This window comes from Salmo salar, chromosome 22 (genome assembly GCF_965601325.2).
Source record: "Salmo salar chromosome 22, fSalSal1, whole genome shotgun sequence".
Lineage (NCBI taxonomy): Eukaryota > Metazoa > Chordata > Actinopteri > Salmoniformes > Salmonidae > Salmo > Salmo salar.
Genome location: NC_138312.1, coordinates 57,949,265 through 57,974,366, shown reverse-complemented (window position 1 = coordinate 57,974,366; position 25,102 = coordinate 57,949,265). Strand labels below are relative to the sequence as shown.

Genomic DNA, 25,102 nt, shown 5'->3' with positions numbered 1-25,102 from the left:
CTGGTTGCCTCTTGTATGTTACTAAATGTCACACCAATATTTCTGAACATGTGTCCTTTATTCTTGCCTTTCACCGGACTCATTTGTACCTGGCGCTAACGTGCCTTTGTCTTGCTGTCTATGTTCTGTGCCCACCTTTAGGCAGTTGTAAAATATTCATTGTTCTCTGGACGGGCAAACTATTAAATCAATTGTACTTGCCTCTCAAATCACTGACCAGTAGTACTTATGACATCAGCAGGCTTACTTGACCTAATGTGTACACAAAGCAGACCTGGACCGTTAAGACATTACAATGTGTAGACCCTACAAACCCTGATCATTAAGTGATTGGCTCAGATCATGAGCCAAACAATACCCTGATGTGGAAATTAAGCTTGAGGCTATTTCTAAGGCTGCTTTTGCTTGTCAGATTTTTAGAGAACAATAGAGCTTGAATGGAGAAATGTATAACGCCCCACAGAATTTTGATGAGTCATAATGCGTCACACGGTTGCTAAGCTAATCATCATGCAATGCCTTCTCAAAGTCGAGAAACCTGCCTATTTTCCTCGCATACATAATGCCACTATTCCCAAGCAATACGATAATATCAAACATCTCGGATTAGTTGTAATTTTGTACTTCACGGAATTCATGCTAAAGTTTTTTTCGTTTTTTTTGAGCTAGTGCCTAATTGGTCCCAGAATGCACTGCGCAGCCCATTAACAACGTATGGGCGTTAATATGATGCCAGTGGAGTTTCACCATCTCAAAGGTATCTCTGGCACTGTCCCACACATTTCGGCGATGCACCAACATTGATCTGTCCCTCATTGAAATCAAGTCTAAGTGGTAGATCTGTAGAGCGCTATTTCTAGTCTGAGGTACATTTTTGTACACCAGTGTCCAACAGCTGAAAATAGTACTTTTGGTGTGAAAAAATATTTTGCAGTTTAGATGGTATAATGATTCAACACTACTTTTGTCGAAATGGTGAACCAGAATTTCAGCAACCAGGAAATGGCAGCGTGATCCGCATAGTGCATTTTTATTTCTATTATACCATCAATATGTCCTGTGGGACTGTCGTTGTGGTACTGCTGTACTCATCCCAAATAAAACCAATGGGCAATAAGAGACAGAATGCGATCGGATCATCTAAATTGGCTTTCACAACTCTTGTAGAATTTCCACGTGGATGGGGATATTGTGTATTTAATCAAAGTCCACTGGAGGACAATTTATTTTTAACTAAGACAATAATTTAACTGAATTTTTCCAGTACAATAGAGGTTCAGTAAATCCCTTTATTGTTTGGGATACCTTTACATGTACCTTCAGAGGTCATTCAATTCAATTTTCAACAACAATGAAAAAGCAGTTTCTGGCTAAAGAGAAGACTAACAAGGGAAATACATTCACTAATAGTACAGGTAGATAGCAATAAAAACGAAACTATAGAGATACAAAATAAGAGGAAAAACAAGATTTAGAGGAACTTATTCAAAAAACAACTAATATAATATATTACAAAATGAAAGTCATCTGTGAGGAAGCTAAATGATCTCAAGATGGCGCAGACAGAGATGGTCGCCTCGCTTCAAGTCCTTAGGAAATTATGCAGTTATTTGTGGACAACATTAGGGCACGAGTTGCCTTCCAGAGAGACATCAGAGATTGTAACATTCTCTGATTCACGGAAACATGGCTCACTCGGGATATGTTATCAAAGTCCATACAACCATCGGGTTTCTTCATGCGTCGCGCCGACAGAATCAAACATCTCTCTGGTAAGTGGAAGGGTAGGGGTTTATGCCTCATGATTAATGACTCATGGTGTAACAATATCAACATACAGTAACTCAAGTCCTTTTGTTCACCTGACTTATATATCGCAAAACTCGTGCAAAACTGAATGCGTGAACCACCGCATTCAACCATGGAAAGAGGTCGGGGAATATAGCTGAATATAAACAGTGTAGTTATTCCCTCCGCAAGGCAATCAAACAAGCAGAATGTCGGTATAGGGAGAAAATGGAGTTGCAATTCAACGGCCAAGACACGAGACGTATGTGGCAGGGTCTACAGGAAATTACGGACTACAAATTTGTTCATAAAATGCCTGGATTTTTACAATTTTGGTGATTCTCTTTTAAAATGGGTAAAAGTACTGTATAGGTGTAAAATAGTAAATAGCGGCTACTTTTCAGAGAGTTTTGAATCGTCAAGAGGACTTAAACAAGGGTGTCCGCTGTCACCATATCTATTCATTATGGCCATCGAAATGCTAGCTACTAAAATCAGATCAAATAACAACATTAGAGGATTAGAAATCCAAGGTTTAAAAACAAAGGTGTCCATGTATGCCGATGACTCAAGTTTTTTATTAAGTCCGCAAGCTAGATCCCTGCAATGTCTCATTGAAGATCTAGATACGTTTTCTGGACTCTCTGGACTAAAACCTGTGTACAATGTTAGGTATTGGATCTTTAAAAAATACAACTTTTACATTAATATGCAGTTTATCTTTAAAATTGTCTGATGGTGAAGTAGACATACTTGGTATTCATATAAAAAAATATTACATGAGCCCTACAAAATTAATTTCAATAGAAAACAGACAAGATCCTGCAACCATGGCGAGGTCAATTCCTGTCTATTTATAGAAAATTTGCCCTGATTAACTCCTTAGTCATATCACAGTTTACTTACTTTCATATGGCGCTGCATACTCCTGATGATTTGTTTTTCAATTCATATGAGCAAAAAATATTTATCTTAATTTGGGACGCTAAACCAGACAAGATACAGTGTGCCTATCTATATTTATGAATGTGTTTATTTTATTTAACCAGGTAAGTTGACTGAGAACACATTCTCATTTACAGCAACAACCTGGGGAATAGTTACAGGGGAGAGGAGGGGAGATGAAGTAGCTAATTGTACACCAGCGATGATTAGGTGGCCATGATGGTAAGAAGGACAATTTGGGAATTTAGCCAGGACACTGGGGTTAACACCCCTACTCTTGCGATCAGTGCCATGGGATCGTTAGTGATCACAGAGAGTCAGGACACCCATTTAACGTCCCATCCAAAAGACGGCACCCTACTGCCCTGGGTCAATGGGATATTTTTTAGACAAGACAGAAGGGTGCCTCCTACTGGCCCTCCAACACCACTTTGAGAAGCATCTGTTCTCCCATCCAAGGACTGACCAGGACCAATCCTGCTTAGCTTAAGAAGCAAAGCAGCAGTAAGATGCAGGGTGGTATGCAGGCCTAGCTCACTATATAATGAATATGAATTGGGTGTGTTGAGATTATTAAATATAAAAGCACTAAACTTCTCTCTAAAAGCTTCACTTATTCAAAAGTTCTACTTGAACCCTAAATGTTTCTCAAGTAGATTACTAAAAAAAGCTAATCCATTGTCTAAAATAGACTTTTTGGCCTGTGTACAGATTTCCATGTCTCATTTTGATTAATTTCAAATGATACTTTTTTCAAAGTATTTCTCTTTTTCAAACAAGCATTGCAGAACTGGCTACAATTTCAATTTCATCCCCCTGAAAGGATAGAACAAATATTACAAATATTATGGCACTACTCAAATGTGACGGTTTATAAAAGACCAATATTTATGGGAAAAAAAGTTTGAGAAGGCTATTTGTTTTTAAATGATATTGTCAATTGGAATGGTAGAATTGTCTTTCATGGAGTTATCAGAATTACATGGAAAGGTCTGCTCAATCCAAGATTATAACCAGTTGATTACATTACCCCAACAACGGAGACAGGTGGCAGCAGGAGGAGGTAGGGAACTGGTCTGTCTGTCCAATATAAAGGACCAAAACTTGCAGAGGAAAAAAAATAGCATAAATAGGAATGTATACCAGTTTCATTTGAGGACCAGGATGTTGACATCTATGCCATACAGACTGCAAAATTGTTGGGAAGAAATTTTTGATTTACCGATTCAATGGTACGGGGTGTACGAGTTGATTCAAGACTTGTGCTTTTCAGCAAAAATTTTATAGATTTCTTGCCAACAAAATGCTAAATATTTGGGGCATACAATCATCAAAGTTCTGCAGATTTTGTGAGGATACAGAATTGACCTTTTATTTTGGTATTGTCTTCAAGCAGCCTGTCAGGAATGGCTGAAAATGCATAGCATAGATCTAAAATGGACCCTAGAAATACTTGAGATCTTGTCAGTCAATTACCAACGCTCATAGTAAAAGTTTAACTCAGTCTAGAGTCTATTCAATTAGATAAACTGTATCGTTGAAAGATATGCTGCATAGAAATCCGAAGGGTTGCCAGCAGAGACAGGCGGGATGGGCTAAGGGAAGCTGAGGACTGTGATGTGGAATTGGAGACAAAGTGGGAGGAGTTGCTGGGCAAAGGATAGAATGACAGATCTAAATTATATATAAAAGGTAAATACATTGACACTGAGGGGCTGTGTTGATATAGTTGAGGCTGATGCCATGCAGGTGTTTGTACAAATGCATACACTCATTCAAATGCACCAAGATGGACATGGTGCCATACATGCACTCAAACATTGGCCTTGCTGTTGTATTGTCCTGGATGTTTTTATGGTTGTTTTGTTTGTGGTGCAGGGAATGGAATTCTATTTATTCTCTGGCTGGAATCTGATGGTTGAAGGGCTGCTCTTGGAACTGTGTTGGACTACGTTTTTGACATTGTGGAGATCTGTCGATGTGCGCTTTAGCAGGGTGTTGACCCTGTTTGCGTGTGTGTGTGTCTCTGGATCAGAGGCTGTTAGATGACTAATGTGATGTAGTTGGGCAGCTTCCCTGCAAGTATGTTTAAGAGAAGAAACAGCCTCTAGATCAATTTACACGTTACGGTAACATTTGGTTCATGATCTGAGCCAATCACTTACTGATGTACATTTGTAGGGTCTACACATTGTATAACCTGTCCAGGTCTGCTTTGTCACCAGATTAGCTGTTGATGCATACAGATTAGGTCAAGTAAGCCTGCTGATGTCATAAGTACTACTTGTCAGTGATTTGAGAGGCAGGTACAATTGATTTAAATATAGTTTGACCATCCAGAGCATTTAACAACTGCCTAACGGTGGGCACAGAATACAGACAGTAAGACAAAGGCACATTAGCGCCAGGTACAAATGAGTCCGGTGAATGGCGAGAATAAAGGACACATGTTCAGAAATATTGGTGTGACATTTAGTAATATACAAGAGGCAACCAGTCTTGTCTTTCTGACACTTCATTTAATTCAGACCAACCACAGTTCAGAAACACTTCCACACAAAATAGACAGGTTTACAATGGTCATTGAAGTTGATTTGGCAGTTGGAGGAAAACAGCACAACCTGATGAAGATATCCCAGAAGCCTTGTACATATTCAGGTTCCACAGGAAGATATTCTGCAAGACAAACCGTCAGCATTCTAGTTCCCAGTCATGTGTGCATGCACATATATAAAACTCACATTCAGTCACAGGTGTAAGCCACATCCAAGTACTTATAAGTTCCAACACAGGGGTCGCCGAACACGGAGTTGGATACCTTGACGATACACTGGCGCTCTCCGTCACACCTGTGTGTCAACAGGTAGAGGTTAACACCACAGCCAATGAGTGCCTACAGGTAAATGCACACTAAAGGTTTCACTACCTTTCTGCCATTGTGCTGGTGCTAGATTGGCTGAGGCAGTTGGTGTTTTTGAGTTGTTCCTGTGGGTGCCTAATGGAACACACATCGTGTTGACGACGACCATAGTTGGCACGCTGAATATGGATCTCACCCCGATCTAAGAGAAAGAAGAAAAGGATGGCCAAATCTGGGTGTTTGTGTGGGCTAGTGACTAATATACGTAAGGCTTCTGGGATATCTTCATCAGGTCGTGCTGTTTTCCTCCAACTTCAATGACCATTGTAAACCTGTGTATTTTGTGTTGAAGCATTTCTGAACTGTGGTTGGTCTGAATTAAATGAAGTGTCAGAAAGACAAGAATGGTTGCCTCTTGTATGTTACTAAATGTCACACGAATATTTCTGAACGTGTGTCCTTTATTCTCGCCTTTCACCGGACTAATTTGTACCTGGCGCTAACGTGCCTTTGTCTGTATTCTGTGCCCACCTTTAGGCAGTTGTAAAATACTCATTGTGCTCTGGATGGTCAAACAATTTAAATCAATTGTACCTGCCCCTCAAATCACTGACGGGTAGTACTTATGACATCAGCAGGCTTACTTGTCCAAGTCACCAGGTAATCTGTTCTCAAAGCAGACCTGGACGGTTAAGACATTACATACGATGTGTAGACCCTACAAACCCTGATCATTAAGTGATTGGCTCTTATTGATCAGATCATAAGCCAAATGTTACCGTGATGTGGAAATTAAGCTAGAGGCTATTTCTTAAACATATACATGCAGTGATGCTGCCCAACTACACCACAGTCATCTAACAGCCTCTTATCCAGAGGCAAACGGGGTCAACGCCCTGCTGAAGGGCACGTAGACAGATCTCCCACCGATGCTGCCCCTCAACCATCAGATTCCACCCTGAGAAAGAAAATCAATCCATGCCCTGCCACATGAACCACCAATGAATGAAAACCATCATGGACAATATAACAGCAAGGCCAACAATGTTTGAGTGCATGTATGGCACCATGTCCATCTTGGTGCATTTGTACAAACACCTGCATGGCATCAACCTCAACTGTATCAACACAGCCCGTCAATGTATTTACCTTTTATATGGAATTTATTTTACATCTGTCATTCTATCCTTTGCCCAGCAACTCCGCTCCCACTTGTCTCCAATTCCACATCCCAACCCTTAGCCCATCCCACCTGTCTCTGCTGGCCACCCTTTTGGGATTTCTACGCAGCATACGATGTTGTGATTAACATACAATTTCTGTCAAATAGAATCTACAGACTGAGTTGCAATACATTGACTGACCCGGTCTCTCCAGCTCTCCAACAGTACTATTTCTAGGGTCAGTTTTAGATCGATACCAAAATAAATGGACAATTGATTCTGGATCCTCAAATCAGCAGAGCTTCAATGGTTGCATGCCCCATAGTCAGCATTAGCTAAAAGAAAACCCATGAACTAATAGTAAAGGTAAATAGCAATAAAAACAATACTACAGAGATACAAAACAAGAACTTGAACTTATTCAAGAACGATCTAATGTAATATATTATGAATATGAATTGGGTGGGTTGAGATTATTAAATATAAAGCACTAAACCTCTCAAATCTTCACTTATTCATTTTACATTTACATTTTAGTCATTTAGCAGAAGCTTAAATCCAGAGCGACTTACAGTAGTGAATGCATACATTTCATGCATTTTTTTTTTTTCATACAGGCCCCCCCGTGGGAATCGAACCCACCATGCTGGCGTTGCAAACACCATGCTCTACCAACTGAGCCACAGGGAAGACTAATTCAAGAGTTTTACTTGAACCCTAAATGGTTCAAGTAGATTACTAAGAAAAGCTCATCCATTGTTTAAAAATGGCCTTTTTGCCTTTGTGCAGAGATGCCATGTCTCATTTTCGATGAATTGCAAATGATACTTTCAAAGTATCTCTCTTTCAAACAAGCATTGCAGAGCTGGATACAATTTAATCCACCTGAAAAGATAAAACAAATATTACAAAAAATACTATGGCTGAACTCTAATGTGCTGGTTGATAAAAGACCAGTATTTGTGCACAAGATTTTTGATAAGGGTATTTTGTTCTTAAATGATATTGTCAATTGGAATGGTAGAGTTATGTCCTTCATGGTGTTATCAGAATTATATGGAAAGGTCTGCTCAATCCAAGAGTACAACCAATTGATTACAGCATTGCCCCAAAAACGTAGGAGGCGAGTGGCAGCGGGAGGAGGTAGGGAACTGGTCTGTCTGCCCAATATAAAGGATCAAAACTGGCAGAGGAATAAAAATAGCATAAATGGGAAAGTTTACCAGTTTCATTTGAGGACCAGGATGTTGACAACTCTGCCATACAGATGGCAAAATAGTTGGGAAGAGATTTTTGATGTACCGATTCCATTGTACAGGGTGTATGAGTTGATATATAAAACAACGCAAAATTCAAGACTTCGTGCTTTTCAGTTAAGATTAAAATATAGAATTCTTGCCACCAACAAAATACTGAATATTTGGGGCATAAAATCATCGAACCTCTGCAGATTTTGTTGTGAGGACACAGAATGAATAGACCATCTATTTTGGTATTGCCCTCCGGTAGCCTCTTTCTGGTCTCAGGTTCAGGAATGGCTGAAAATGCATAGCATTGATCTAATATTGACCCCAGGAGATCTGGAGACCCTTAGGAGATCTGGAGAGACCGGGTCAGTCAATTACTAATATACTAATACTCTTAGTAAAAGTATTTATCTTCAACTCGCAATCTGTGGATTCTATTCGATTAGATTGAAATTGTTCGTTAAACATCACAGCGTAGTTGAAAGATATGTGTTAAAGTAGAAACCCGAAGTGGCCTGCAGAGATAGATGGGATGGGCTGAGGGAAGCTGAGGGTTGGTATGTGGAATTGGAGACAAGTGGGAGTGGAGATGCTGTATGAGAGACCCTGGATGCTTCTGTGTGTAACAGAACTCATATGGCAGGCAAAAACCTGAGAGAAAGTCAACCAGGAAGTGAAGGATCTGAGAAATGTAGTTCTTCTTTCTAGTCCCTTTCGAATCTACAGTATCTGTGGGGTTACGTTGCACTTTCTAAGGCTTCCATTGGCTCTCTAAAGCCTTCAGAAAGTGGATTGAGCCTTCTCCTGTCACTTGGCAGAGTATAGGAGCTCAGTTACTGAGTGGCCTGCCTGGGGACAAAGAGATTGGATATGTGCAGTCACGCGAGAACGCTGTTCCTTCTTTTTCTTCTAAAATGAATACGCTATTGTCCAGTTGGAATATTATTGCATTTATACAAGAAAAATACCATAAAGATTGATTTTAAACAGTGCTTGACATGCTTCTAAGTGCGGTAATGGAACATTTTGACTTTTTGTGTCTCGAACTGCGCCCGCGCGTTAGCCTTTGGATAGTGACCTGAACGCACGAACAAAACGGAGGTATTTGGACATAAAAATGTATTATTTCGAACAAAAACAACATTTCTTGTGGAAGTAGCAGTCCTGGGAGTGCATTATGACGAAGATCAGCAAAGGTAATACAATATTTCTAATACTAATTTTGAGTTTAGGTGGCCCCGAACTTGGCGGGTGTCTGAATAGCTGGCTGTGATGGCTGAGCTATGTACTCAGAATATTGAAAAATGTGCTTTCTCCGTAAAGCTATTTTAGGAGTAGTCTATCTATAATTCTTAAAATACTTGTTATGTATTTTGTCAACGTTTATGATGAGTATTTTTGTAAATTCACCGGAGGTTTTGGTTGGAAATACATTTTCTGAACATCAAACGCCAATGTAAAAAGGGGTTTTTGGATATAAATATGAACTTTATCGAACAAAACATACATGTATTGTGTAACATAATGTCCTAGGAGTGTCATCTGATGAAGATCGTCAAAGGTTAGTGCATAATTTAGCTGTGTTTTCGGTTTCTGTGACATAGTTCCCTGCTTGGAAAATGGCTGTGTGACTATTTGTGTCTATATACTCTCCTAACATAATCTAATGTTTTTTTGAAAATTCAGACAATGTGGTTACATCAAGGAGAAGTGTATCTTTAAAATGGTGTAAAATAGTTGATTGTTTGAGAAAATTGAATTGTGGTATTTTTGTTGTTTTTGTATTTCGCTCCATGCGATCCCATTGGCTGTTTGTTAGGGGTCCCGCTGGCGGAACCGGGTTCCGCTAGCGGAACGCCTAGATGTAAGAAGTTAACCTCATTGAGCATTCTGCGCTGTGCTCTTGCAGTCATCTTTGCAGGACGGCCACTCCTAGGGAGAGTAGCAACAGTGCTGAACTTTCTCTATTTATAGACAATTTGTCTTACCGTGGACTGATGAACATCAAGCCTTTAAGACATACTTGTGTAACCCTTTCCAGCTTGTGCAAGTCATCAGTTCTTCATCTCCAATCTCGTCTCAATGATTGTAATCCAAGTTAGCTGACTCCTGACTCCAATTAGCTTTTGGAGAAGTCATTAGCCTAGGTGTTGACATACTTTTTCCAACCTACAACGATGTATTCAATATAGACAAGAAAAATACAATTTGTGTGTTATTAGATGAAGCACACTATGTTTGTCTGTTGACAAAGAGCATCTGGATGTTCCACAGCGTTCCACAGTGACTTACATGAAGTTCAGATCTAATTTTATGACCAATTTATGCAGAAATCCAGATAATTCCAAAGGGTTCATATAGTGTTTTAATTACAGTGGCAAGAAAAAGTATCTTAACATTATTAAAGTGACCAGTGTTCAATGACTTTGTACCAGAGGCAGTTCCTGCCATTTAAGATGAGGGAGGACACGTTTTATTTTCATGAGCATGCCTTTTTTCTATTAACACATATTCATATTCCTTTCACCCAGTTGTTAACTTCTATGGGCTAGGTAGGACTCCCACTCTATTCAACAGCCAGTGGAATCGCTGTTGATGTTCAGAACTAGCATACCCATCAAAAACTTCCGGTGAATTTACTAAATTACTCATCATTAACGTTGACAAAATACATAACAATTCTTTTAAGAATTATAGATACAGAACTCCTTTATGCAATCGTTATGTCAGATTTTAAAATAGCTTTTCGGCGAAAGCACATTTTGCAATATTCTGAGTACATAGCTCAGCCATCACGGCTAGCTAATTTGACACCCGCCAAGTTTTGGGCAACCTAAACTCAGAATTACTATTAGAAAAATTGGATTACCTTTTCTGTTCTTCGTCAGAATGCACTCCCAGGACTGCTACTTCCACAACAAATGTTGTTTTTGTTCCAAATAATCCATAGTTATGTGTAAATATCCCCGTTTTGTTCGTGCGTTCAGGTCACTATCCAAAGGGTAACGCGCGAGCTCATTTCGAGAACCAAAATTTCAAAATGTTCCTTTACCGTACTTAGAAGCATGTCAAACGCTGTTTAAAATACATTTTTATGGTGTTTTTCTTGAAAAATAGCAATAATGTTCCAACCAGACAATGCTGTATTCATTCAAAAAGGAAGAGAAAAAATAGCGAGGTTTCGTGAACATGCATTCCCATCTCTTAGCCACCAGCCACCACTGACAAACTGTGCTCCTGTTATCTGCCCGGAGACAGGAGACGCGTCAATCCTCTTTCTGAATGCTTTAGAGAGCCAATGGAAGCCTTAGAAAGTGCAACATAACTAAAGTGCCCGTGGGGTTTCGATAGAGAAGGAAAGGGAGAACTACAAAATTGCAGACAGACCACTTCCTGCTTTTAATTTTCTCAGGTTTTTGCCTGCCATATGAGTTCTGTTATACTCACAGACACCATTCAAACAGTTTTAGAAACTTCAGTGTTTTCTATCCAAATCTACTAATAATATGCATATTCTCGTTTCTGGGAAAGAGTAGTAACCAGTTTAACCTGTTATGGCTAGGGGGCAGTATTTTCACAGAAGGATAAAAAACGTACCCGATTTAATCTGATTATTACTCCTGCCCAGAAACTAGAATATGCATATAATTATTAGCTTTGGATAGAAAACACCCCAAAGGTTCTAAAACTGTTTGAATGTTGTCTGTGAGTATAACAGAACTCATTTGGCAGGCCAAAACCTGAGAAGATTCCAAACAGGAAACGCCCTGTCTGACAATTTCTTGCCCTTCTTGATTATCTCTATCCATTACAGAGGATCTCTGCTGTTACGTGACACTTCCTACGGCTCCCATGGGCTCTCAGAAGGCGGCAAAAAGCTGAATCGTGGCTTTGCAGGCTCTGGCTGAAAAAAAGTAGTGCGTTTGGATAGTGGCTGGTTACAGTACTGTGAGACTCAGGCGCGTGCCGACGTCGAACCCCTGCTATGTTTTCTTTCGTCTGTTTACCTAAACGCAGATTCCTGGTCGGAATATTATCGCTTTTTTACGAGAAAAATGGCATAAAAATTTATTTTAAACAGCGGTTGACATGCTTCGAAGTACGGTAATGGAATATTTAGAAATCTTTTGTCATGAATTGCGCCATGCTCGTGACCCTTATTTACATTTCGGATAGTGTCTTGAACGCACGAACAAAACGCCGCTATTTGGATATAACGATGGATTATTTTGGACCAAACCAACATTTGTTATTGAAGTAGCAGTCCTGGGAGTGCATTCTGACAAAGACAACAAAGGTAATGAAACTTTTGTAATAGTAAATCGGAGTTTGGTCAGGGCTAAACTTGGTCGGTGTCTAAATGGCTAGCCGTGATGGCTGGGCTATCTACTGAGAATATTGCAAAATGTGCTTTCACCGAAAAGCTATTTTAAAATCGGACATATCGAGTGCATAGAGGAGTTCTGTATCTATAATTCTTAAAATAATTGTTATGTTTTTTGTGAACGTTTATCGTGAGTAATTTAGTAAATTCACCGGATGTTTGCGGGGGGTATGCTAGTTCTGAACGTCACATGCTAATGTAAAAAAGCTGGTTTTTGATATAAATATGAACTTGATTGAACAAAACATGCGTGCATTGTATAACATAATGTCCTAGGGTTGTAATCTGATGAAGATCATCAAAGGTTAGTGCTGCATTTAGCTGTGGTTTTGTTTTTTGTGACATTATATGCTAGCTTGAAAAATGGGTGTCTGATTATTTCTGGCTGGGTACTCTGCTGACATAATCTAATGTTTTGCTTTCGCTGTAAAGCCTTTTTGAAATCGGACAGTGTGGTTAGATTAACGAGAGTCTTGTCTTTAAATAGCTGTAAAATAGTCATATGTTTGAGAAATTGAAGTAATAGGATTTTTAAGGTTTTGAAAATCGCGCCACAGGCTTCAAGTGGCTGTTACGTAGGTGGGACGAATTCGTCCCGCCTAGCCCATAGAGGTTAATGAATAACCAGGCATCCTCTATTGTCGGAATGAGGTCAAAATCCTTCCAGGATACCCGGGCCTGGTCGATTAGAACGGTTTGCTCGCTGAAGTGTTTTAGGAAGCATTTGAACATGATGAGAGGTGGTTGTTTGACCGCAGACCCATTACGGACGCAGGCAATTTGGCAGTGATCGCTGACATCCTGGTTGAAGACTGCAGAGGTGTATTTGGAGGGCACGTTGGTTAGGATGATATATATGAGGTGCCCGTGTTTACGGATTTGGGGTTGTACCTGGTAGGTTCATTGATAATTTGTGTGAGATTGAGGGCATCAATCTTAGATTGTAGGATGGCTGGGGTGTTAAGCATATCCCAGTATAGGTCACCTAACAGCACGAGCTCTGAAGATAGATGGGGGGCAATCAGTTCACATATGGTGTCCAGGGCACAGAAGGTGGTCTATAGCAAGTGGCAACGGCCAGAGATTTGTTTCTGGAAAGGTTGATTTTTAAAAGTACAAGGTCAAATTCTTTGACCTGGATAGTAAGACAGATCACTGCAGGCTAACGCTGCAGTAGATTGCAACTCCGCCTCCTTTGGCAGTTCTATCTTGTCGGAAAATGTTATAGTTAGGAATGGACATTTCAGGGGTTTTGGTGGTCCTCCTAAACCAGGATTCAGACACGGCTAGGACAACCGGGTTGGCAGAGTGTGCTAAAGCAGTGAATAAAATAAACTTAGGGAGGGGGCTTCTAATGTTAACATGCATGAAACCAAGGCTTTTACGGTTAGAGAAGTCAACAAATGAGAGCGCCTGGGGAATGGGAGTGGAGCTAGGCACTGCAGGGCCTGGTGTAACCTCTACATCAACAGAGGAACAGATTAGAAGTAGGATATGTGTACGGCTAAAGGCTATAACAACTGGTCGTCTAGTACGTTCGGAACAGAGAGTAAAAGGAGCAGGTTTCTGGGCACGGTAGAATAGATTTAAGGCATAATGTACAGACAAAGGTATGGTAGGATGTAAATACAGTGGAGGTAAACCTATGCATTGAGTGACGATGACAGAGATATTGTCTCTAGAAACATCATTTCAACCAGGTGAGGTCACCGCATGTTTGGAAGGTGGAACTAAAGGGTTAGCTAAGGCGTATTGAGCAGGGCTAGAGACTCTACAATGAAATAAGGCAATAATTACTAACCAAAACAGCAATGGACGAGGCACATTGACATTAGGGAGAGGCATGCGTAGCCGAGTGATCATCATTGGCTGCAGTGAGTAGCTTGGCGAGCTGGACACACAGATGGGCCTAGCATGAAATAGGTCCAGGCTAATAGGTGCTTGCTTCGGGACAGAGACGTTAGCCAGGAGAAGCCAATCGGATAGCAGCTAGCTGCGATGATCCAGTTGTAAAGGTTTAGAGCTTGAAGTGGGAATTAGGAGATATGGAGAAAAATAAGTCAGATTTGCTCTGGTTTGATTCGTGCTGTGCAAACTGGCAAGAGTATTCTGGGCTAAAGGTAGCTGGTGACCGCTAGCAGTGGCTAGCTGACTGCTAGCTTGTAGCTAGTTAGCTGGCTAGCTTCTGTTGGGGGTTCTGGTTCAAAAACGAAAGAAAATAGCAATCATGCCACATCACTAAGCTTGGGCCCTTGGTCTCAACCCCGCCCGGTGCAGCTGGGCCGACGGGCCGACCTCAGGTGTGAAGGTAGGCAACAACACCTCCGCCACGCTGATCCTCAAGACTGGGGCCCCACAAGGGTGTGTGCTCAGCCTCCTCCTGTACTCCCTGTTCACCCATGACTGTGTGGCAACTCAATCATCAAGTTTGCTGACAACAGTGGTATGCCTGATTACCAACAATGTCGAGACGGCCTACAGTGAGGAGTTGAGGGCCCTGACGGAATGATGCCAGGAAAATAACCTCTCCCTCAATGTCAACAAAACAAATGAGATGATCGTGGACTACAGTAGACAGCAGAGAGCTAGTCCCCATCCACGTCTATGGGGCCGCATTGGAAAGGATGAAAATCTTTAACTTACTCGGAGCCATGGCCTGTTCTTCCCGCTACCATCTAGAAGGAGGTGAAAGTACAGGAGCATCAAAGCTGTGACCAAGAGACTGAGAAACTGGAGATAGAAGTTTTCTATCTCCAAAATATCGATGATTTGTTCGCCGAGCCACTTAGTTATCACTTTTGCCTTATGGTAAGGTGCTCCATCATGCTGGAAAAGGCATTGTTCTTCACCAAACTGTTCCTGGATGGTTGGGAGAAGTTGCTCTCGGAAGATGTGTTGGTTCCATTCTTTATTCATGGCTGCGTTCTTATGCAAAATTGTGAGTGAGCCCACTCCTTTGGCTGAGAAGCAACCCCACACATGGATGGTCTCAGGATGCTTTACTGTTGGCATGACACAGGACTGATGGTGGCGCTCACCTTGTCTTCTCTGGACAAGCTTTTTTCCATATGCCCCAAACAATCGGAAACGGGATTCATCAGAGAAAATGACTTTACCCCAGATGCACTCACACCTGCCTGCTGCCATTCCTGAGCAAGCTCTGTACTGATGGTGCCCCGATCCAGCAGCTGAATCAACTTTAGGAGACGGTCCTGGTGCTTGCTGAACTTTCTTGGGCGCCCTGAAGCCTTCTTCACAACAATTGAACCGCTCTCCTTGAAGTTCTTGATGATTTGATAAATGGTTGATTTAGGTTCAATCTTACTGGCAGCAATATCCTTGGCTATGAAGCCCTTTTTGTGCAAAGCTATGATGACAATACATGTTTCCTTTACAGGTAAGCATGGTTGACAGAGGAAGAACAATGATTCCAAGCACCACCCTCCTTTTGAAGCTTCCAGTCTGTTATTCGAACTCAATCAGCATGAAAGAGTGATCTCCAGCCTTATCCTCGTCAACACTCACACCTGTGTTAACAAGAGAATCACTGACATGATATCAGCTGGTCCTTTTGTGGCAGGGCTGAAATGCAGTGGACATTTTTTGGGGGGATTCAGTTCATTTGCATGGCAAAGAGGGTCTTTGCAATTAATCTGATCACTCTTCATAACATTCTAGAGTATATGCAAATTACCATCATACAAAACCTTTGGCCACGACTGTACATAGTCATTCAACACGGTTCACTTTAATAATATTTACAGTAGAGTACCTGTATTGTGGGTTCTGTGGTCACCAAACTGCCTTCAAGCTCAGTGGTCTCCCTTCACAGGAGTGGCAACTGGGAACATATAAATGCACAAAATCACTCGGACCAGCCTTTCCGTACCGCGGCGGTGAAGCCTGATAAGTGCAACACCCAAAGGGCTCGCAAGTTGAAGGACAAGGCACCTGTTCAGCAGCCCTGAGAATGGAAAGGTGAGAGGAAGAGGACACATATTCAGCCACCAGAACAACACATCATGGGGATCTGACCATAGAGAATGATGGACACAGGATATCATCTTTATATGTGTTCCATTATGGTGTCCGTGAGCGCACGGACATGCAAATCAAATAACAAATGTAATTACATTTGAGACAACAGAGGCAATATTCATTTTATTAAAGTAGATTGAATAATAGGGTGCGATCAGCAGGATGCAACGTTTTGGAAAGGTTCAGATAAAAATATGCTATGTTGAACAAATATGTCTCTCCGACATGTAGAATAAGGAAATACGTTGTCTCTATTCATGAAATGGAAACCTGCAACGCTCGAAGGTTTTGCGACTGAACGTGGCCCGTGTGATTCTTCCTTAACGAAGAAGCCCCACCTAGATGGCTACTTTAAAATGTTGGAAGCCCTCAATGGCAATGTTAATGTCAAAATTGATTTTATCCATCTAGAGTCCTCTATCTAACTCCATGAGACTGAACCAATAGCGAGGTATAGACCAGCAAACGCCGGCCCCTAATTGCAATGAGGTGCACCTGGAGACAAATAGATACACCTGGGTTAATTAAGACATGTCACATAACATAAATACCAGGTGTATTGGGTCTAATTAGCATCAGTTGCATTTTCTCTATTACTACCACTCCTGTACCCGGCATCATGCACATGGTCAGACTGACGGTGGTCACATGTGAGTATATAAAATCTGTATCTGATGCAGATTAGAATATAAATATATATGACCAAATGTTTGTATTTGAGAGTAATGGAAGTACATATCATATGACTTGCGGGACATTACATTTCTATTGTTCAAAACAAAGTTGTCTAACAAACTGTCACATTGCATGCATGGAATAAGAGACAATTCTGAACTTGATGACTACAGTACACTTAGTATAACTCAAATGCTGGAGTATAGAGTCAAATGCTAAATTCTAGCTTCATGGTCCAAGTGCATATGATGTGGAATGTTGCTGAATTAGCTGTGTGTTGTTTCAGTGCTGGCTGCAGCTTGCTGTACACTAACAGATGGAGGTACTGTATGTAGTAATGATGATGATACTACTTAACCAAGCTAATGTGAGTGGTGTGTAATTCCTGTTTATTTGTCCTGGCAGCAATCAGCATCACGTGTGAAGGCTCTGATGCTTTACTGCAATGTGGTAAGCTAGTCACCGACCACCTATGATATTTTCTACTGTAGATTAGCGTCACTGGCCCACAGTCTTTGCTCTCCTTCGTCCCTCACCTTTCTCCTTTTCTTTGTCTCTCTTCCCTCAGATGGAGGTAAGATTCAAATCAAGCGTGCCAACTATGGTCGTTGTAAACACGATGTGTGTTCCATTGGGCGCCCCGATAACCAACTCACCGACACCAACTGCCTCAGCCAATCCACCACCAGCAAGATGGCAGAAAGGTACTAGAACCTGTGGTGTTTACCTGTAGGAACTCCTTGGCTGTGGTGTTAACAACCACCAGCAGCAAGAACCTGTAGTGTTTACCTGTGGGAACTCATGACCTCTACCTGTCTTTGAAACACCCAGGTGCGATGGAAAGAGCCAGTGTGTTGTCCCGGCATCCAATTTGGTTTTTGGGGACCCCTGTGTTGGGACTTACAAGTACCTGGACACCAAATACTCCTGTGTCCAACAGCCCGAAACAAGTAAGTCTCAATGTGTGCTAGTAATAGTTAGTGGTGGGCACCAATAGCCATAATTTAATTCAATGTACTATCGGTATGACTGTGGCATGTTGGGATATTGTTTAATACTCCTACCCATTTGACTCTTTTGTAAAAGCGTGCACTCTGCTGATAGCTAGAAAAGGAATAGAATGGGTTGGTTCCCCTATGGTACCAGCTTGTTAATTTTGTTTTATTAAATGCTGCCTTATGGCCACAACGTGTTTCATACATGCATTTGTTTCTCCAAGTGTAAACCACCCTCACCTGCTAACTAACACAAGCTGTGCTTATGGAGCAATGTATCCGGCAACAACTTTAGTTAGCGTAGCCTGTAGGGAGGTCGGAGACCTGGCAGTGTGGTGCCAAGATGGACAAAGGAACTGACTGTGGACTACAGGTATTGGAGGGCCAAGCCCCTCCCTACCAGGAGGCTAAAAATATTTATCAGCCCTCCGATCCTCAATTCTACAGCTGCACTATTGAGCGCTTTTTGACTGGCTGCATCACCACTAGGTATGGCATCTGTCCGCAAGGTGCTAGAGAGTAGTGCGTACGGCCCAGTACATTACTGAGGCCGCGCTCCCTGCCATCAGGACCTCGACACCACGTGTGTCGGAAGGCCCTACATTGTCAATGCCTCAAGCCACCCAAGTCATACTGTCCTGTTACTCCATGACAAATGGTACGGCTGCACCAAGTCAGTAACCAACAGGACCCTGAACGGCTTCTACTTCCCCCAAGCCATAACTGCTGAATGACTACCCCTGACTATCTGCATAGCTTTTTTTTTTTGCAAATACTTTTTTGACATATGCTGTTCCTTGTTATATGTACATATCTAGCTCAATTAGCAAGCAAGAACATTGCAGGAAAGTGGCTGAAGCTTGCTTGTGCGTACTTAATCTGGTTTTAAGACTGAATGGTAACTACCTAGCGCTACTCCCACAGATTTGTAGTGTATACGGCATAGAAATACAGATGTGGTGTAGTGGGTCGACCTAATTTTTCACCAGCTTAGATCTAGCCAGCCAGTTTACTTAAAATGTTAGCATTTTGAGGACTGCTCATAAGGAAGTGGAACTACAAGGGAACGGTGGAAGATGACGTGTCAAACTGTTTATACTTTAGTTCACGCCAACACATTTTATAATGACTTTAAACAAATGAGCCTGAAATCAACATTCCCTGTTAGTTCCCATCCCTAACACTTCACCAGGCTAACGTATGTCTTAATTTGTCTGGCCAGTGTGGTGTAACTCCTGTGTTGTCCTTGCAGTAAGCAGCATCATATGTGAAGGCTCTGATTCCCAACTACTATGTGGTAAGCTGGTTAGCACTCCCGTACGGTATAATCATGTGGTGATATATATTAGTCACTAGCCCACACAAACACCCAGATTTGGCCATCCTTTTCTTCTTTCTCTTCCTCAGATCGGGGTGAGATCCATATTCTGCGTGCCAACTATGGTCGTCGTCAACACGATGTGTGTTCCATTGGGCGCCCACGCAAACAACTCAAAAACACCAACTGCATCAACCAATCCACCACCAGCACAATGGCAGAAAGGTACTGAAACCTTCAGTGTGCATTTACCTGTAGGCACTCATTGGCTGTGGTGTTAACCTCTACCTGTTGACACACAGGTGTGACGGAGAGCGCCAGTGTATCGTCAAGGTATCCAACTACGTGTTCGGCGACCCCTGTGTTGGAACTTATAAGTACTTGGATGTGGCTTACACCTGTGACTAAATGTGAGTTTTATATATGTGCATGCACGCCTGACTGGGAACTAGAATGCTGGTGCTGACGTTTTGTCTTGCAGAATATCTTCCTGTGGAACCTGAAGATGTACAAGGCTTCTGGGATATCTTCATCAGGTTGTGCTGTTTTCTGCCAAATCAACTTCAATGACCATTGTGAACCTGTGTATTTTGTGTGGAAGCATTTCTGAACTGTGGTTGGTCTGAATTAAACGAAGTGTCAAAGACGAGACTGGTTGCCTCTTGTATGTTACTAAATGTCACACCAATATTTCTGAACATGTGTCCTTTATTCTTGCCTTTCACCGGACTCATTTGTACCTGGCGCTAACGTGCCTTTGTCTTGCTGTCTATGTTCTGTGCCCACCTTTAGGCAGTTGTAAAATATTCATTGTTCTCTGGACGGGCAAACTATTAAATCAATTGTACTTGCCTCTCAAATCACTGACCAGTAGTACTTATGACATCAGCAGGCTTACTTGACCTAATGTGTACACAAAGCAGACCTGGACCGTTAAGACATTACAATGTGTAGACCCTACAAACCCTGATCATTAAGTGATTGGCTCAGATCATGAGCCAAACAATACCCTGATGTGGAAATTAAGCTTGAGGCTATTTCTAAGGCTGCTTTTGCTTGTCAGATTTTTAGAGAACAATAGAGCTTGAATGGAGAAATGTATAACGCCCCACAGAATTTTGATGCGTCACACGGTTGCTAAGCTAATCATCATGCAATGCCTTCTCAAAGTCGAGAAACCTGCCTATTTTCCTCGCATACATAATGCCACTATTCCCAAGCAATACGATAATATCAAACATCTCGGATTAGTTGTAATTTTGTACTTCACGGAATTCATGCTAAAGTTTTTTTCGTTTTTTTTGAGCTAGTGCCTAATTGGTCCCAGAATGCACTGCGCAGCCCATTAACAACGTATGGGCGTTAATATGATGCCAGTGGAGTTTCACCATCTCAAAGGTATCTCTGGCACTGTCCCACACATTTCGGCGATGCACCAACATTGATCTGTCCCTCATTGAAATCAAGTCTAAGTGGTAGATCTGTAGAGCGCTATTTCTAGTCTGAGGTACATTTTTGTACACCAGTGTCCAACAGCTGAAAATAGTACTTTTGGTGTGAAAAAATATTTTGCAGTTTAGATGGTATAATGATTCAACACTACTTTTGTCGAAATGGTGAACCAGAATTTCAGCAACCAGGAAATGGCAGCGTGATCCGCATAGTGCATTTTTATTTCTATTATACCATCAATATGTCCTGTGGGACTGTCGTTGTGGTACTGCTGTACTCATCCCAAATAAAACCAATGGGCAATAAGAGACAGAATGCGATCGGATCATCTAAATTGGCTTTCACAACTCTTGTAGAATTTCCACGTGGATGGGGATATTGTGTATTTAATCAAAGTCCACTGGAGGACAATTTATTTTTAACTAAGACAATAATTTAACTGAATTTTTCCAGTACAATAGAGGTTCAGTAAATCCCTTTATTGTTTGGGATACCTTTACATGTACCTTCAGAGGTCATTCAATTCAATTTTCAACAACAATGAAAAAGCAGTTTCTGGCTAAAGAGAAGACTAACAAGGGAAATACATTCACTAATAGTACAGGTAGATAGCAATAAAAACGAAACTATAGAGATACAAAATAAGAGGAAAAACAAGATTTAGAGGAACTTATTCAAAAAACAACTAATATAATATATTACAAAATGAAAGTCATCTGTGAGGAAGCTAAATGATCTCAAGATGGCGCAGACAGAGATGGTCGCCTCGCTTCAAGTCCTTAGGAAATTATGCAGTTATTTGTGGACAACATTAGGGCACGAGTTGCCTTCCAGAGAGACATCAGAGATTGTAACATTCTCTGATTCACGGAAACATGGCTCACTCGGGATATGTTATCAAAGTCCATACAACCATCGGGTTTCTTCATGCGTCGCGCCGACAGAATCAAACATCTCTCTGGTAAGTGGAAGGGTAGGGGTTTATGCCTCATGATTAATGACTCATGGTGTAACAATATCAACATACAGTAACTCAAGTCCTTTTGTTCACCTGACTTATATATCGCAAAACTCGTGCAAAACTGAATGCGTGAACCACCGCATTCAACCATGGAAAGAGGTCGGGGAATATAGCTGAATATAAACAGTGTAGTTATTCCCTCCGCAAGGCAATCAAACAAGCAGAATGTCGGTATAGGGAGAAAATGGAGTTGCAATTCAACGGCCAAGACACGAGACGTATGTGGCAGGGTCTACAGGAAATTACGGACTACAAATTTGTTCATAAAATGCCTGGATTTTTACAATTTTGGTGATTCTCTTTTAAAATGGGTAAAAGTACTGTATAGGTGTAAAATAGTAAATAGCGGCTACTTTTCAGAGAGTTTTGAATCGTCAAGAGGACTTAAACAAGGGTGTCCGCTGTCACCATATCTATTCATTATGGCCATCGAAATGCTAGCTACTAAAATCAGATCAAATAACAACATTAGAGGATTAGAAATCCAAGGTTTAAAAACAAAGGTGTCCATGTATGCCGATGACTCAAGTTTTTTATTAAGTCCGCAAGCTAGATCCCTGCAATGTCTCATTGAAGATCTAGATACGTTTTCTGGACTCTCTGGACTAAAACCTGTGTACAATGTTAGGTATTGGATCTTTAAAAAATACAACTTTTACATTAATATGCAGTTTATCTTTAAAATTGTCTGATGGTGAAGTAGACATACTTGGTATTCATATAAAAAAATATTACATGAGCCCTACAAAATTAATTTCAATAGAAAACAGACAAGATCCTGCAACCATGGCGAGGTCAATTCCTGTCTATTTATAGAAAATTTGCCCTGATTAACTCCTTAGTCATATCACAGTTTACTTACTTTCATATGGCGCTGCATACTCCTGATGATTTGTTTTTCAATTCATATGAGCAAAAAATATTTATCTTAATTTGGGACGCTAAACCAGACAAGATACAGTGTGCCTATCTATATTTATGAATGTGTTTATTTTATTTAACCAGGTAAGTTGACTGAGAACACATTCTCATTTACAGCAACAACCTGGGGAATAGTTACAGGGGAGAGGAGGGGAGATGAAGTAGCTAATTGTACACCAGCGATGATTAGGTGGCCATGATGGTAAGAAGGACAATTTGGGAATTTAGCCAGGACACTGGGGTTAACACCCCTACTCTTGCGATCAGTGCCATGGGATCGTTAGTGATCACAGAGAGTCAGGACACCCATTTAACGTCCCATCCAAAAGACGGCACCCTACTGCCCTGGGTCAATGGGATATTTTTTAGACAAGACAGAAGGGTGCCTCCTACTGGCCCTCCAACACCACTTTGAGAAGCATCTGTTCTCCCATCCAAGGACTGACCAGGACCAATCCTGCTTAGCTTAAGAAGCAAAGCAGCAGTAAGATGCAGGGTGGTATGCAGGCCTAGCTCGCTATATAATGAATATGAATTGGGTGTGTTGAGATTATTAAATATAAAAGCACTAAACTTCTCTCTAAAAGCTTCACTTATTCAAAAGTTCTACTTGAACCCTAAATGTTTCTCAAGTAGATTACTAAAAAAAGCTAATCCATTGTCTAAAATAGACTTTTTGGCCTGTGTACAGATTTCCATGTCTCATTTTGATTAATTTCAAATGATACTTTTTTCAAAGTATTTCTCTTTTTCAAACAAGCATTGCAGAACTGGCTACAATTTCAATTTCATCCCCCTGAAAGGATAGAACAAATATTACAAATATTATGGCACTACTCAAATGTGACGGTTTATAAAAGACCAATATTTATGGGAAAAAAAGTTTGAGAAGGCTATTTGTTTTTAAATGATATTGTCAATTGGAATGGTAGAATTGTCTTTCATGGAGTTATCAGAATTACATGGAAAGGTCTGCTCAATCCAAGATTATAACCAGTTGATTACATTACCCCAACAACGGAGACAGGTGGCAGCAGGAGGAGGTAGGGAACTGGTCTGTCTGTCCAATATAAAGGACCAAAACTTGCAGAGGAAAAAAAATAGCATAAATAGGAATGTATACCAGTTTCATTTGAGGACCAGGATGTTGACATCTATGCCATACAGACTGCAAAATTGTTGGGAAGAAATTTTTGATTTACCGATTCAATGGTACGGGGTGTACGAGTTGATTCAAGACTTGTGCTTTTCAGCAAAAATTTTATAGATTTCTTGCCAACAAAATGCTAAATATTTGGGGCATACAATCATCAAAGTTCTGCAGATTTTGTGAGGATACAGAATTGACCTTTTATTTTGGTATTGTCTTCAAGCAGCCTGTCAGGAATGGCTGAAAATGCATAGCATAGATCTAAAATGGACCCTAGAAATACTTGAGATCTTGTCAGTCAATTACCAACGCTCATAGTAAAAGTTTAACTCAGTCTAGAGTCTATTCAATTAGATAAACTGTATCGTTGAAAGATATGCTGCATAGAAATCCGAAGGGTTGCCAGCAGAGACAGGCGGGATGGGCTAAGGGAAGCTGAGGACTGTGATGTGGAATTGGAGACAAAGTGGGAGGAGTTGCTGGGCAAAGGATAGAATGACAGATCTAAATTATATATAAAAGGTAAATACATTGACACTGAGGGGCTGTGTTGATATAGTTGAGGCTGATGCCATGCAGGTGTTTGTACAAATGCATACACTCATTCAAATGCACCAAGATGGACATGGTGCCATACATGCACTCAAACATTGGCCTTGCTGTTGTATTGTCCTGGATGTTTTTATGGTTGTTTTGTTTGTGGTGCAGGGAATGGAATTCTATTTATTCTCTGGCTGGAATCTGATGGTTGAAGGGCTGCTCTTGGAACTGTGTTGGACTACGTTTTTGACATTGTGGAGATCTGTCGATGTGCGCTTTAGCAGGGCGTTGACCCTGTTTGCGTGTGTGTGTGTCTCTGGATCAGAGGCTGTTAGATGACTAATGTGATGTAGTTGGGCAGCTTCCCTGCAAGTATGTTTAACCTCTTGGGGCTAGGTGGGACGCTAGCGTGCCACCCGTGGTGCACTCCATCAACAGCAGGTGCATTTCAAGAGCGGCAAATTTGAATCCAAATAAATGTCAAAATTCAAATTTTTCAAAAATACAACTATGTTACACCATTTGAAAGATAAACATCTCCTTAATCTAACCACGTTTTACGATTTCAAAAAGGTTTTACGGCGAAAGCATACATTTAGAGTATG

The 25,102-nt window shown here is 41.0% G+C and overlaps 1 protein-coding gene and 1 long non-coding RNA gene across 2 annotated transcripts; one reads left to right on the top strand and one right to left on the bottom strand.

The window, feature by feature from the left end:
- Positions 1-5,713: 5,713 nt before the first annotated feature.
- On the bottom strand, positions 5,714-16,420 carry LOC145862655 (uncharacterized). Its single transcript, XR_014382224.1, has 3 exons — positions 16,339-16,420; positions 16,160-16,228; positions 5,714-5,795 (listed from the first exon to the last, which is right to left on the bottom strand). It is a non-coding gene; the product is annotated as an uncharacterized LOC145862655 (long non-coding RNA).
- Positions 16,421-17,007: 587 nt separating this feature from the next.
- Positions 17,008-20,064, top strand: LOC145862653 (L-rhamnose-binding lectin CSL3-like). Its single transcript, XM_082967711.1, has 9 exons — positions 17,008-17,075; positions 17,387-17,422; positions 17,506-17,550; positions 17,669-17,804; positions 17,932-18,050; positions 19,348-19,392; positions 19,503-19,638; positions 19,716-19,823; positions 19,895-20,064. The coding sequence occupies exons 1-8, from the start codon at positions 17,045-17,047 to the stop codon at positions 19,819-19,821; spliced, it is 654 nt and encodes a 217-aa protein (XP_082823837.1). The 5' UTR covers positions 17,008-17,044; the 3' UTR covers positions 19,822-19,823; positions 19,895-20,064.
- Positions 20,065-25,102: the final 5,038 nt, after the last annotated feature.

What these genes read in the sequence shown, in the direction of transcription:
- LOC145862653 (XM_082967711.1), top strand. Translation starts at nt 17,045, where the DNA reads ATGCACATGGTCAGACTGACGGTGGTCACAT. An exon ending in CAGACTGACGGTGGTCACAT is followed by an intron (nt 17,076 to 17,386) that starts GTGAGTATATAA and finishes GTGTTGTTTCAG; the next exon opens with TGCTGGCTGCAGCTTGCTGT. An exon ending in ACCAGCAAGATGGCAGAAAG is followed by an intron (nt 17,805 to 17,931) that starts GTACTAGAACCT and finishes TGAAACACCCAG; the next exon opens with GTGCGATGGAAAGAGCCAGT.